The following is a 16073-nucleotide window of genomic DNA, read 5'->3' as shown; positions in this document are numbered from 1 at the left end:
TGTGTACAGCTTGGAAGATATACCATTGGATGTGCAATTTTTGTAATCATGATATAATTTTTCTCTATTGAAGTGGTGCAGGCGCATGATTTCATTCAGCCAAATATGAATATGAATGCATTATTCAAATTGACCTCGTGACTCAGTTGCGAACCTGATTATTCAGAAAGTGCAGATTAATTTGACTCGAGCAGAAATACCAGCCATTAAATTAATAATAGATTGATGAACGCTCTTTCTAAAATTGTATTGTTGCTTTAGTACCACAAAGAATTGTAGGATGTATAATTTACATTTACATCTAAGTATACTTCGATTTTGTTAAATGTTTTGTTTAACAAAGTAAATCAGATTGAAGTTTTTAAGAGGTCTTGTGTACTGTATCCTTCATGGAAAGAGTCTCAAGTGTAGTTTGAGACTCTATTTTCATTACTGTAGTTCCAGTAATGAAAATATGACCATGCAGCTAAGGACAAATTATGATAAAGTAGCTCACCCTTTATATCTTCTGGTCTGTGTCGTTAGTTTTGGTTTGGACCAAAAAAAACCCTGATCTGTTGCATTGTGTAGCCTCTATGGGATTCATGTGATAAAAGAACGAACGACTCGGACTAGAAGAGTTGAAAGGTAATTTACTCAATTCTGTGTCTAGAAGCAAATAAAAGAATTACTCTTTGAGATTATTAGTTCTTCTGAGTCACATTAAAGATTTGTTCAAATTGAACAAATCTTTCATGAACGATCAGTCACTACTTGTAAGTGAACAACTGGTTGTCACTGTTATAATGTAAATTTTGGCAGGAACTAACAAGGTAGTCTAACTTGATAGAGTTAAAATTGGAGGTCGACTGATTAGATAGACAATAGAAACAACAAAATTTATGAACAATGTTGGTTTTGCAGATAAATTGAAACCGATAATCACTCACTGGAATGGTATTGAATCTATAACGATAGTTTTTCTGGGTTACGTTATACAGTACAAGAGCTGTCTCTAGAGCCGAATCACTGATGCCACTTTTTTATTTTTATTTATTTATTTATTTATTTGTATTAGTTTTGGATGTAACTATTTATTCTTATTTTTTTATTTAGTTTGAATGCATGTGTTTAATTGTCCTCAATATTAAATAATATAATTCATATATTCACATTTATTTTATGTAGCACATATTCATGATTTAGAACTGTTTTTTAAGATCAGTTGAATTATCGGTTATTGGCAAGTACAATCCAACCTAGCTATTGGTAAAAATCCACTATCGGTTGACCTCTAGTTAAAATGGTTGTTGTTGGTGAATTGCTGTGGTTTAAGGCTTGCTTGTAATGGCTGTGCTTTCCATTCTGTGGTGTCGTGCCACCTCAATGTGTATTATTGAAGTGTAAAAGCATAAAAACTGGCCATTAACATGTGATGTGCAATGAATTAATGAATGAATAATGTTATAATAATATGGTGTAAGGAACTCCTTCATCCTAAGTAACTACCTGGTAAGGGTTCTTGTGGTTTTTATTTAGTTGCTAATCTTTTTAAAATTGGGGCAATAGAATCAACTAAATTTAGGAACAATGTTGGTGAGTTACAAACAAAGAGAAAATTGGATTAAAAATTAAAAAAGCTTTGTAAACATTGATGCTGAAGTAAAAAATTAGAGTCAGAATTTCTTCCTCTAAATTTTTTACTAGGTGTGTGAAAATGGGTGAGAAGAACTAAACTAAACTTGACCTGACCTTACCTAATGGTTTAAATAGTGCTTATTGCATGAATTCAGATACAAAGCATTAAAAGACCCAGTTGGTGGCATTGTGTGTGAGAAATTTGTCTCGCACTTATTTTTCATTGTCAAATGGTCACTTCTTTTACGTTTATTCTTCAAACTCATTAACTATTCTTCACAACCATCCAATTTTAACAGCCTCAAAAATCTATGATTATTAAGCTATTCCAATATGTCTAGCCACAATTGAATCACTTATAATCTGAATATTTTTTTTTATCACTACCTTATTTCCTGGATATAAGTGGAGGGAAGGGCAAGGTTTGTGCTCCTTTCACTTCAGCATTGGTCAAATGAGTGTGTAGGCATGTCTACATCCGCATCCACTCTTTAAAGGGCACTACAATTATGCTGCCCCGGAACTAAGACTTGTCGAGTATTAGCAGCCTGTATACACTGTTGCTTTAAATATGTGTGTGTCTGACCTTCTGCTTATTGCTGATAGTCATTTGCATTGTAAAGCATTACATTTTTCATTCAGTGTGAAACAGAAAAAGTGTGACAATTAGCCAGAAGTACCTGTGCTGTCCAGCATATACAATATGTTGTTAAGCATTGTTTACTAGCATTACAGGGTTACTTTGACGAGCATTATATTCATATGTATTATTCAGTATGACATTGACTAGTTATATTGACCTATAACATGGATTAGCATTGTGCTTGCTATCTTTATACAGTTTAACATTTACTTGAATTGTATTTAGCAGCATTATAGAGTATTTCATTGACTAGCATTTATTATTTACATAGTTATATGTATCCTGTTAAATGTTTGTCGTGTACCTTAAAATCGATCTAAATCTAATCCAAAGGGTTTCAAAATGTGTATTTTTGTGAAACTTCTGATGAATGTTTTGAACTTGGGAGTTTGCATTCTACTTGAGCTTCTGACTGGCAAAGTAGAAACACATCATCTTGGTTGCTGTCATGTCTTTATACAGTAGTACTTCAGTTTGCCATGCAGTCTGACGGCATGGTACTTTTGTGCATGTACAAATGTACATGATTCTCATCTCCAAAGTTCAGTGCACTGCACCATCATGTAAACAGGAATCTTTGGTGGTTGATCAGCACGTGCTGAGCTTTTGAACTCCTACATTATCTATGTGCTGCCAAGATTGCCACCCAAGCAACGGTTGCCTAGGGATTGCTGTGGTGTGTGTAATGAGACCCTTGGGGGAATTTTCGTGTAATAGGTGCCAACTGTTTACCCCAGTGCATGCTTGTTACTGTTTATTGGCTCAAAGTGCACCTCGGGAAACAACATGGTATCAATGTACTGTTCTTTTTTTTTTAAACTGTTCTACGACTAAGGCCATGTCACATCTTTTCGTAAAGGATTTTTGTAGCCAGGGGACAAGATATAGTCTTGATGGCGATTTAAAAAAGATATATAGTTTTGATAAAAATTTCATTTTTTTTTTTTTCATTCGTTTTCCATGTGTGATGTTCCGTAGAGGTGCTACACAAAGACAGAAAATGCTGCTGTGATAAAACTGATCAGAGGTTATAATGACAATGGAGTTAAAAAAATAATATTGTCGTGTATGCTGCCATTATGATTGCTCATTCATGCAAGTTTGTGTATGACTCATGATCTCAATTTTTTTTAAATGGAATTTGTTCTTTTTTTTTTTTTGTTTTAATTTGCTGACTTTTATCAGAATGCACTTTCCAACGTTAAGTTTTATTAGTTTGTTTTAAAAAACAAAATAATAATAAAAAATAATTTTTATATATATTAATTAATTAATTTGAGGATTTTTCTTTTGCATACCAAAAGTGTGTGTGTGTGTGTTCAATTTGATTTTACATTTTGCGACCATGTTTGAGGAAGGGCGAAAAGCATAAGGCAACATCAAATATCCTGTCTTTTCAGAATGGTGCATACCAATTTGTATCTCATTTCCTCTTGGGATATGCAGAGCCAATCCAAGCCAATTATCTCTAAACTTGGCGACAGGCTCAATTCTTCACAAAACAATGTGAGATAAGCCTACGATTGAGCACCATCCAAGAACATTTATTATAACATGGAACCCACGAAACAGGCCACCTGCCGACTTTTGTTCATGTTGTGCATAGGAAATTGTGCCGTGTTGTTTCGCTTTGATTTGTGTTTCTGAAGTGTTTCTGCACTTTATGAAACTTCAAACATTGATTATGGAATTACCTTAGCTCTGAATTGTGTTATATATAAATATACAGTGTGGAAAATAAGTATTTAAACACCCTGCTATTTTGCAAGTTCTCCCACTTAGAAATCATGGAGGGGTCTGAAATTGTCATCGTAGGTGCATGTCCACTGTGAGAGACATAATCTAAAAAAAAAAAAATCACAATATATGATTTTTAAACTATTTATTTGTATGATACAGCTGCAAATAAGTATTTGAACACCTGTCTATCAGCTAGAATTCTGACCCTCAAAGACCTGTTAGTCTGCCTTTATTATCCTTAATTAGATGCACCTGTTTGAGGTCGTTAGCTGCATAAAGACACCTGTCCACCCCATACAATCAGTAAGAATCCAACTACTAACATGGCCAAGACCAAAGAGCTGTCCAAAGACACTAGAGACAAAATTGTACAACTCCACAAGGCTTGAAAGGGCTACGGGGAAATTGCCAAGCAGCTTGGTGAAAAAAGGTCCACTGTTGGAGCAATCATTAGAAAATGTAAGAAGCTAAACATGACTGTCAATCTCCCTCGGACTGGGGTTCCATGCAAGATCTCACCTCGTGGGGTCTCAATGATCCTAAGGAAGGTGAGAAATCAGCCCAGAACTACACAGGAGGAGCTGGTCAATGACCTGAAAAGAGCTGGGACCACCATTTCCAAGGTTACTGTTGGTAATACACTAAGACGTCATGGTTTGAAATCATGCATGGCACGGAAGGTTCCCCTGCTTAAACCAGCACATGTCCAGGCACATCTTAAGTTTGCCAATGACCATTTGGATGATCCAGAGGAGTCATGGGAGAAAGTCATGTGGTCAGATGAGACCAAAAAAGAACTTTTAGGTCATAATTCCACTAAACGTTTTTGGAAGAAGAAAAATGATGAGTACCATCCCAAGAACACCATCCCTACTGTGAAGCATGGGGGTGGTAGCATCATGCTTTGGGGGTGTTTTTCTGCACATGGGACAGGACGACTGCACTGTATTAACATTGACTTTCTCAGGTGTTCAAATACTTATTTGCAGCTGTATCATACAAATAAATAGTTAAAAAATCATACATTGTGATTTCTGGATTTTTTTTTTTTTTAGATTATGTCTCTCACAGTGGACATGCACCTACGATGACAATTTCAGACCCCTCCATGACTTCTAAGTGGGAGAACTTGCAAAATAGCAGGTTGTTCAAATACTTATTTTCCTCACTGTATATATAGCTATGGGGTACCAAAACATTCATTAACTAGAGAGTTCCTTAATTTTCTATCATTATAACTACTACTTTTTGGTTAGCTATTCACATGCTTCTTCCCCTTCTCAAATTCCCCACCAACTAGCCAATCAACTGCCTTGTGGCAAACACATTACTAGCCTGATTTATAGGGATACCCTGAACCTACTACACAGGGACACTAAGGGAGTTTGTAGTTCAGATCCGGAAAAGTGTGGACATCCTTTCTAGTGAACAACACATTACCAGTTGTGGTTATTCTTGGAAAAGCAAGAAAACCTGCTCAGACTACCCTCACCAGTTTTAGGTTTTTTTTCATTAAAAAAAATAAATAAATGTTAACATAAAATCCTGCTTGTTGCCTTTGCATGGTCCACAAGAACTCAGTTTCCACTGATACATTTACTAGTTGTTTTGTAGTCCATTACAGCACATTGGGTGGCATGTCTCTAGAGTCCCAAAATACTCTCTTAAGGCAGTTAGTTGCTTCAAAATTCCATAGTCCCCCTACTGTAGATTTTGTGTTAGACTGGAGTTGCTTGAGACTTACTGTACATTGCCTGAGTTGGAGGTCAAATGTTTCTATGGTGACCTTCATGGTTGAAATCCACAATTTCTGCCAAGCTTTATGAATGTGTCTGGTAACCTCTTAAGCTTCAAGAAGGGTTAGCATGCAGAAAAAGGATTTATTTTTTTTTCTGTCCAGTGCCAGCCTTGTGGTGTTCTTTGCACCTAGATGCTCCTTTTACCCATTCCTGGTCCAAAAATTAAATGGTCTATAAATCTAATTTAACTGACACCCAAATTAAATTCACTGCTTCACCACTGAATGCAAGTTTAACTTTGTTATAAAGGTCTCACACCACAAAGCCTGCTTGTGTGTTTTGTGTGTGGATATCGTCCATGCCCAAGCTTTCTCCTCCTCCATCTTCGTTTCTTCAAAATGAAACGGTAGGCTGAATCCACTGATGTTCGCTAAAACCAGAAACACGTACACCAACGTATAAGAAGTGGGTGTATCAGCACAGATTATTATTTTTTTCCATCTGAAGCACTGTTGAAAAGAAACACTATGTTCCAGAGTGCTCTGTGGAGCTAAAAGAGTAAGAGAAGCAGTCACAACTACAGCATTCAGAAAAGTTTTGTGTAAAAGTCAGTGGCTTTTATTTAAAGTTGGATTTTGTTAGATCTGATGGATAAAAGTTCAACTTCGTTTTTGTATGCATTTGCATACGAGATGCAGAGTGCAGCTGATTTGGGCTGGAAAACATGGTGTTTTGGATGAGTGCACCACAGACTTTTTAATTTTATAAAGCACTTAAAAAACATAGAATTTTTTGGCATAAAGACCTAATTTTCATCTGGAATGTCCTTTTGGCATGTTTCTCCCATTACTTCCTTATTTTTATTCTCACATGCTTGACTGATTACCATGGTCAAAATCTGACTTTAGCTAAAATTGACTGATCAAGTTATTCAAAAGAAAGAGAAAAAATAATTTAGATATCAGCCTCTATTTTTTATTTTTTTTATTTTACCTGATTTTTCTCACGTTTAAAACCCAACACGTTTATAACTGTAAAATATAGTTTTTTATATTTTATTCTGTCTTTATACACATTTAATTTTATTTTTTAATTTTATTTTTTGGAACGCTTTTAGTTAATTTCTTTGAGGATCCGATAGATTTATTTATTTATTTTTTTAGGGGGTTTACTTTTGTAGCATCTACCGTACATAAATTAGGGTGGGTTTCATGTATAAGGGGGTATATTGTTATATGCAGGTTAAATGTAAATTAGTAAACTATTAGCAGAGCTTTTGAGTTGATTTATCAGCTGTGTTTGAATCACTGGATGTTTTGTTTAACAGTATTCCTTGCTCATACACCACAGAGTTTAAATAATTTCTGTTTCTATGAATTTTGATGAATAAAATCAGGTGTTTGTCCTTCATTACAAAGACATTTACAATATATGGACAAAAGGATTAGGATACCTGACTTTTCCAACTACATGTTGTTCTTCCCGAAACTGTTACCACAAATTTGGGGGCACATCATTGTGTTGGATGTCTTAAAATGGCAGCATCAATGTTTCCTTTCATATTAATGAGTAGACCCATACCCGTTCCAACACAAAGATTCATTAAGCATGAACCATCCTTGAAGATATGGTTAACATAAGTTAAAGTAGAAGATCTTGAGTGGCTTTCTATATAAATCTGACCGCAACCCTATTGAACACCTTTGGGGTGACTTGGACTGCTAGTGGAACATCTTCCCTGAAAAGTGGAGTCTTTTTAGAACAGCAAACAGGAACTAAATGTTGAATAGGAATTAAAAACAAAAATAGCATTTTATTTCAAAAAAGACAAATGTAGCTTGTTTTTATAGTTGTGATAAAAGATTTTGTGGACATTTACTTTAGACTTCAAGGTCTCTATATGAGGAATACCTAGATAAGGCATGGCAGTTATGTGGAGCTGATTCAAAGAGCCCAGGTGTAACTGCTGGAAAGCCTGATGTCACCTTGTAGCCTTTTGAATGGCGCTAATAAATAAAGTTCCATTCGAGGCTCTGCGCTTTATAGAGTCGCGAGCGGTATTTTATAGCACTGCGCGTGTGGAGTTCTCAAGGATATGGATATTTCATGGTATAAATTGATTTTTGCTCACTGGTTTTGAAAGGCCTCTTCCTGCTTCCTCTCCATCTCCCTCATACTCTGGTCATATGTCATCGCGTAGCTTCCCCTCTGTGCTCGTTTGCTTCAGCCCCTCAGAGAATCCGTTCACGTAGTGTGCCAGGATGTTGCGCGAAGTGATGCGTCTTTCCAACCATTTGTTATTTATGGACAAGTCAAAAATCACTGAAAGGCAGGGAGGGGGGAAAGGTAGCTTGCGTTAGATACATTTGTACACATCACGTGTGTGTGTGCGCGCGCACGTGCTACGGTTGCCCCGGAAACTGCAAAGAGCCGACAAAAAGAGCGAGGGACCTTGAAATTGTGCTCTTGTTGAATGAAGGAGTGAATGGAGTGATGGCAGCATGTGCGTGTGTGTCTGGCTCTCTGTTTAATTCACTGTTTCCTCTGAGGAAAAAATACATGGGCAGACAATGTCCAGGATATGTAAGCTGTTGGTCATCAATTTTACTTCCTAATTAATGGAATAAAGGCAGACTGAAGACCAAGAAACTAATCTGCATTATGACAAAAAGTCATTAATGTTTCCATTGACCTTAAAATCACTGGTGTTCATTCATTAACAGAGATTTGAGAAGTTCGTCTAACGTACTGATTATTGTAATCACCTGAAAATAAAACGTATGTTAATAATTTTTCCTTCAGCAGGTTTTACACAGCTCATTAAAAAAAATACAAAGCAAAGACTGCTTTCTGTCTCAGACAAACTGGAGAGAATGCAACAGGTTTTTGGTTTTAGAGTATTGTTAGACTATAAAGTATTTGCTGTAAAAATCTTTAATTTTCTTTAACTCTTTTTGACAGTACCCATGCAGATGATCGCATTCGTATTGAGAAGCGAGACAGCTCCCAGTTTGAATACCTCATTGCCATGGTGACCATCAACAACTTGTATAGCAGTGTGACGCCTCAGACAGCGGAAGATCAGGAAAAGGGTAATTGTCGTTATTTTCTCTGTACATGTGGGTGTGTGTCTTTTCTACACTGTCTTTTTGATACCTGACTGCCCCCTCCGAGTCATCCTACCTGGCCTTTTGAATGTAGAGTTATCTGGTCAGCCTGACATGGGGGTCAGTGTGTGGGCTTTGTCCTGTAATTAGAAAATCGCTCTTGGAGGGAAAGGCGGCAGGTGGATCAATGGCTGCTGTCTTTAGGCTGGAGCTGTGTAGGACGTACCAGCCTGGCCCTCCCTGCCAAATCTGAGATTAAATCACTTTGCGTCGGGGCTGGTCTCCATCTCCAGACACGACTCATTACCTCACTGTGTCACTGGCACTGATGCACTCTCTGATGGTGCCTGTTTTCTCTCTGGGATGTCTTCCACCCTGTGAAAAACACGCGTTACAAATGGTCTGAGTCTGTCGTTTTTCATGCGGCACAGAGTCTCAAAAGAAAACTTTACTAGACTTTTGATTAAGGATTTTAGTTTCTTAATGAAAGTGTTGCTTAGACACTGTTTTTTGAGTAGCTGCTTTTTGTTTTAAGTGAATATCAGAAAATACATGTGCACCTTTTCAGCTACATTTTATATTTGATTCTTTTCTCATTTTAAAATCGGTTTATCGTTAAAAAAAAAAAGTTTAAAAACATTCATTATACAAAACAAAATAATTTGAATATTTTGCATTGTGAAATGAAACTGCTTTTAAATTTTTTTTTTTTTTTTTTGTGTAAACAACTGAGTAACAGTCAGTTTTTAGATTTTTGTTTTAGTTTTTTTCTCTTACCAGCATGAACAACTGATACTTGGTGGTGAGTCTAACAGTGCCGTTCATTGCTGATTGGTTGCACATAATGCAGACAAACACCAAATTAAAGCAAATATGTTACTTCCTGCTTTTTTGGTGTGAAAAGCAAAGCAGCATTGTGTCACCTGTGTATGCAGTGATTTTTTTTCGTGCAGCATCTTACCCTCAACCACTGCTTGACTGGTCCCACCATCTCTCAGGGTACAAAAACAAAAAAAAAACATGCTTTCAGAATTATTTCTCTGTTCTGGCAACTGCATGAACTTCCACTTGATATCCATGCAGCTGAGTTACTACTGTTGCAGTCTTCGAATGTCACCTAAAGACCTGCCACATCCTGGTGGAAAAACTACAGGAAACATTTGACCTCTGTAATTGCAAACAAAGGCTACTGTACCAAATATTAACATTGACATTCTCAGGTGTTTAAATACTTATTTGCAGCTGTATCATACAAATAAATAGTTACAAAAATCATACATTGTGATTTCTGGATTTTTTTTTTTAGATTATGTCTCTCACAGTGGACATGCACCTACGATGACAATTTCAGACCCCTCCATGATTTCTAAGTGGGAGAACTTGCAAAATAGCAGGGTGTTCAAATACTTATTTTCCTCACTGTATATTTCGAGTTCTTACAGCGTTTGTTTGCATTTTTACAATGATATTTGGCAAATTTCACAAACAATGGTTTGAAATTAATTGAATTTCATTAATATACAGTATTTGGACACCTGACTTTTTCATTCAAATGTGGGTCTTTACAAATCTGTTACCAGAAAAGTTGGTTGAATGCTAATGCGTCCAGACATACTTTACACATTTTCCCTTCTCTTGTACCAGGAGACTTAAACCAGTCAGAGCATGACAGTGCCCCTGTGCACAAAATCAGATCCATGATGGTGTACATGCGTTGGAGTGGAAGATCTTGAATGGCTTGCTATAGAGCTCTGACCTCAACCCTATTTAAAAACTTTGGGAGGAATTGGAACGCTGACTGCACCCCAGGCCTCCTCACAAATCTCCACTGCCACACTCCAAAATTTAGTAGATCATCTTCCCAGAAGATTAAAAACTATAACAGCAAATAGAGACTAAATGTGGAATGTTTAAAAAAGCACATATGAATCTTGTGTCCATTGAACTTTATCTATATTGTGTATATTTTGTCAGCAAATTTATTTTCATCACATTAACATTGAGGAAGTACAGAAAACCCTAATTTGTCAGCAAGTCTTTTGTTCTCAGTCAGCCATCTATACAATGGTCAACAGAGCATTTTGTTTACATTTAACCTTCAAGATAATATAAATTTTTTCTTAGATGTTTCTTGGTGTAAAATGACCTAAAACTAGAACACCATGTTCTGTTATTTCCTTTTGGGTCAGTTCTACAGGAGAATAACACATTTAAAGGGACTCTGTTCATTGCAAAATTATTGAATACATTCTTCTGACTGATCATCTTTATCCTATGATGAAATATCTCTATTCTGATAGGAGTGGTTTATTTCAGATGACTCCACATACTTCCACAAAGCACACGGCCTCAATTAATTATTTAATGAGGATAAAGTGATGTAAATAATATCTTAAGGCCCTTATCAAAACCAAGTGTGGAAATGGAAAGTCAGAGTTAACAGCCATCATCAAATATGTTGTTGTCTGCACAGGTTCGTCTCCATTCTATCTAGGTTTAGAGAGCCAAATCGTCTGCTGTTTGGGGCCAGTGATCCAGTATCTGACTGAATTCAAGCTGGAGAGGGTTCTGCTATGTTCAAGGTACCTCAGCACTACTCGCTCTACTTCCACACAACAAAACAACACTAATGCAATAAAGCAAAATAGAGAAAGATGTCTTATTTATTTGAAATAAGCACAATAATTATGGTTCTCCTTCAACATTATCATACTAATGTTACGAAGGTCTATTTTTAAGGCTCTTTTAATTAACAGACTTTTTTACATAATGTGGCAAAAATTAACTGCTCTTTGGAACATCATGTCCTTAATAAAGTGATGTCCACACATTACAAACTGAAGTTCATATGTGCTCACGTTTTTTGTTGAATCATACCAAAATTTCAAAAACAAATTTCCACCAGGCAACAGAAGGGCAGCAGAGCCATTTTGTAGCGTCTTTCTGAAATTCTTTTGCCTCAGGTAAATAAACTGAAAGAAAAAATACTGTAGCACCCTGTTATTAGAGGTTAAGTATTATGTGATGTTGGAAAAAGTTCTTGTAGATAACTGTAGGCCAGTTCATTGATGTCATTGATTGGTCATCCATTGATCATTGATATACTGTGTGTGTGTGTGTGTGTGTGTGTATAAACACACACAATTGCCATGGTCATACAGAGGTTTTCCAAGTAGAGTCCTCATGCTGTGCATCAGGTGCAGAAGCTGGCTTCATAAAAAAATTGCATAATTGCTGCCAGCATTGTTTTAGAGGTTGCAGAAACAGAAGGTCTGCTTGTCAGTGCTCAGACCATACGGCATACACTGCAACAAGTCGGTTTGCGTGGCTGTTGTCCCAGGAAAAAAGAAACAAGAAAGCCTGCAAACAGCTTGTTGAAAACAACCTGCCCAAGAGCATAAATAACTGCAACCATGTCCTCTGGTCTGATGAGACTAAGATAAACTTGTTTGGCTCAGATGGTGTCCAGCATGTGTTGCGACACCCAAGTAAGGAGCACCAAGAAAATTGTCTTGCAGACAGTTAAGCATGGTGGTGGTAGCATCATGGTCTGGGGCTGCATGAGTGCTGCTGGTAGCTGGGGAGCTGCGGTTTGTTGAGGGGAAACAAGGATTCCAACATGTACTGTGACCTTCTGAAGTAGAGCATCAGAAACGCTAACTTCAGAATGTTTTCCAACGTAATAACAACACCAAACACACTGCCAAGATGACAACTGCCTTGCTGAGGATGCTGAAGGTGAAGTTGATAGTGGCTAAATATGTCTCCAGACCCTATTGAGCGCCAATGGGGCACCCTCAAGCAGAAGATGAAGAAGCGGCATGTGTGTAACATCCAGCAGCTCTTTGATGTCATTATGGAGGAGTGGAAGGTGATCCCAGCAACAAACTGTACAGCGCTGGTAAATTCTGTGGCACTGCATTTTATTGGCTCTGTACATGTACCTTGCACAATTACAATATACATACACACTTTGTGAGATATATAATGTGTGTATGTATATTGTAATGGTTTGGACATGTGCAAAAGAGGGACATGGGGTATATCGGTAGGAGAATGCTGATGGAGCCACCAGGAAGGAGGAAAAGAGGAAGACCAAGGAGGAGGTTTATGGATGTGGTGAGGGAAGACATGCAGGTAGTAGGTTTGAAAGAGGCAGCTGTAGAGGACAGGGGGGTATGGAGACGGATGATCCGCTGTGGCGACCCCTAATGGGAGAAGCCGAAAGAAGAAGAAGTAGAAGTTAACCACTGGAATATACTGTTTTACCTCATAGCTGTTTTTTTTTTTTTTTTTTTTGTATGCTTAAACAAGTGCCACTGTTTGTTACTGTTCCCTCACCTCTCTATTAATGCCACAGGGGGGAAGCTGCTGATTCGCAATTTGTTCAGTGGGCCAGAGTGTTAAGAAAGTTGCTTGATACACACTGTAATTAAGGATTGTATAAAGACTTTTTTTTAACAGGAAATAACAGGGACCTGACCTCAGATTCCCAGAAAGACACTTAATTAGCATGCATGGCAACCGGAAATGAGAGCCTTGGTCTGTACTGTTTGTCTTTGCTGCATGCGACTGCTTGCCTCTGTAAGGTGTGTTACACTATATTTAATGGTTTCTCTTTTAAGAAAATAATTAATTGGTGTTAGGAAATCTTTGTTCTAGTTCATTTAAGAGGTTGTCGAGCAATGCGGACCACATGCTGTTGAGTGCCACTACCCTGAAGAACCTGGAGATCTTTTGCAACCAGGTAAAACAACAACAATAACGTGTGTGATTGTCATTAAATGATTTAGCGTATATTTAAATAAGTGTAGAACAGACATACTTGTACACATATGCATGATTTCTTCCACTCCTGTAAGATATTTCTTCTTGTATTCAGTTCCCTAAGTGTTCTAATGACTGCACACATCCAAGTACACAATGCCATGCGTTTTCCAACAACTCATCTCAGCATGACTCACTTAATTAACGCCACGGTCTTCTCTCATTTTAAGCGTTTCCGTTATACCAAACTCTAAACCGCCAGTTTAATGACCATGTTCTCCTTTCGTGCAGACCACAGGCACAGTGAAGGGAAGCCTGCTCTGGGTTCTCGATCATACACGTACTCCATTTGGGAAAAGGCTGCTAAAGAAATGGCTCAGCCAACCTCTAAAGTCTACATCGTAAGTGTCCTTAGTCTACAGCACTGGACAGTGTCCCTGGACATTTTGTGACGTGTTGGTGAAAACAAACTAGATAGATCTTTGTCGATCAAATTATAATTGCAAATCAATTTGGCATAATCAGCTACTAGGGTTATTAAAAAATATTTTTAAATATATTATTAAATATTTTTAAATATATTATTACAAAATATTAAATAAACATTGCATGTTTAGTAGCTGGGATTTATGAGTAAATCTCGTCCATTGTGTAGATGGTGCCATGCTTCCCAATGATAAAAAAATTATCATTATTGAAAGGCACTGGTCTGGCAAAATGTCTTTGTATTTGAACATTATATATAGTTTCTAGCCTGTGTAATATGTTCAAATGCAGCACTGTTTTTATTTTATTTTTTTAAACCATCTATCAGAGAGATCCTTTCACGCCAGGATGCTGTGGCAGAAATCCTCTCCTCCGAGTCTGTTGTGTTGCCCTCCATCCAGACCCTCCTCACTCGATTGCCAGACCTGGAGAGAGGTCTCTGCAGCATTTATCATAAGAAGGTATGACTGGAGGAATGGCCTCTTTACCAAAACGCCGTAGGTGCTGTCGAAACCTGCAATCAATCAAGACTGTTCTCTTTCTGCTGTTGGGAAGCTCTAACTCCTCAGCACCAGAGGTGATTTTGCTCACACAGCAGGGAAATTTTTATTTTGCTTGTAAGTCGTAAATTTGTTTTTGATAGCCTGTGTTGCAAATGACAAGCAATCTAAACGTATTTGGTGCAAACATCAGCCATTGAAAAAGGACCGTCTTTAACAAAGCAATGCCACAGACCATCATTTCTTTGCCCTATGCCCAGGTCCTCTCCCTTCTTAATCTTAGTTTGCCCTGAATGCACCAAATTAGATTTGACAGCTCCAGAAACCCCATTTTAAAATGTTTTGAAACCAAAACAATGTTTTTTTTTTTTATTCTTTCTATTTTACAGTTCAGATTTCTTTTTCATGCAAATCAAATAAAAATAAAATATTAATAATTTGAGCTACCTGTCTGAACAAACCCACAAAAACAAATGTAACACCCAATCTCTAGAGTTAAAAAAGGTTAAGTTTACACCCTTAAGGGTTTTTAGTATTAAACTTGATCAGGAAGGGTACAAGTATAGTGTATATATATTTTGTATGTATGTAGGGCGGCAACTAATCCAATATTTTGATGATTGATTAATTTTTTTGTTTAGTTTTTACCCCAGACTAACTGGATTAAAAAAATTGCTGTTTGACTACTTTAATCATATAGAACCCTATTTATGTGTAAAGGTGTACTTTAAAAAATACAAAAGCCAGATATTGATCTTAACTAGCTTTAATTTTGACATTTTAAAGCTTATAGTGGCCTTTTGTTCAGGAATGCATAGGGAATTTCTCCTTGAACAAATTCACTAATTTTTTTCTGGGGGTGGAAAAAAAGCTTTTAAGTAGGCAAGGTGTAAATTGTGTAAACATTTGTATTGTTTAAATGAAAATTGCAGATGACAAGTTGACCACTATACTAAAAAATTAGACATTGTGTTCAGTTGTGAAGATATAAGCATCTAGAATATAAAAAAATTGACTTTGGTATAATAAATAAATTACATATACATAAATATATAAACACGTAAAACAAGCGTTTGAACGTAGTAAAGCTGCAGTAAATCACGTTTAAAAACGGACAAATGCTATAAAAAGAGAATGAAACAGAGAAACGCACCAGGTTAACAGGATAAAAAACAGTGACTAAAAATGTGATCTTTTACTACTGCTGCTTTTAGATTTAGTGTTTGTTTGCACCGTTTTAATTGAATCCATCACTGTCACGAGCGAGGTGATCGTGCAACCTGATGCTCGTGAGTCACGACAGAACAGATTTAGTGCAACTGTCCTGAAGTTAGCAAACAAATAGTTTATACAATAGCACTTCATTAAACTATACCATTTTCATCCATTTTCCATCGTTGACAACGAATTTCTTTATCGATTATAAACTATTTTATCGACTAGTTTTTGCATATGTATATTTTATATATGTATA

General features: G+C 36.8%; 1 protein-coding gene across 3 annotated transcripts in view; it reads left to right on the top strand.

Moving 5' to 3' along the window:
• Positions 1 to 16073, top strand: part of msh3 (mutS homolog 3 (E. coli)) — a 67081-nt gene that overhangs the window by 9669 nt on the left and 41339 nt on the right. For all 3 annotated transcript variants that reach the window (XM_083526631.1, XM_083526630.1, XM_083526632.1), the window contains exons 9-13: positions 8701 to 8831; positions 11320 to 11428; positions 13509 to 13593; positions 13905 to 14014; positions 14428 to 14560. In XM_083526631.1, the coding sequence (XP_083382757.1) occupies positions 8701 to 8831; positions 11320 to 11428; positions 13509 to 13593; positions 13905 to 14014; positions 14428 to 14560 (568 nt within the window). The remainder of the gene's footprint in view (positions 1 to 8700; positions 8832 to 11319; positions 11429 to 13508; positions 13594 to 13904; positions 14015 to 14427; positions 14561 to 16073) is intronic.

The sequence above is a fragment of the Silurus aristotelis genome, assembly GCF_946808225.1.
Source record: "Silurus aristotelis genome assembly, chromosome: 23".
NCBI classification, from domain to species: Eukaryota; Metazoa; Chordata; class Actinopteri; order Siluriformes; family Siluridae; genus Silurus; species Silurus aristotelis.
This window is presented reverse-complemented; position numbering and strand designations above follow the sequence as displayed.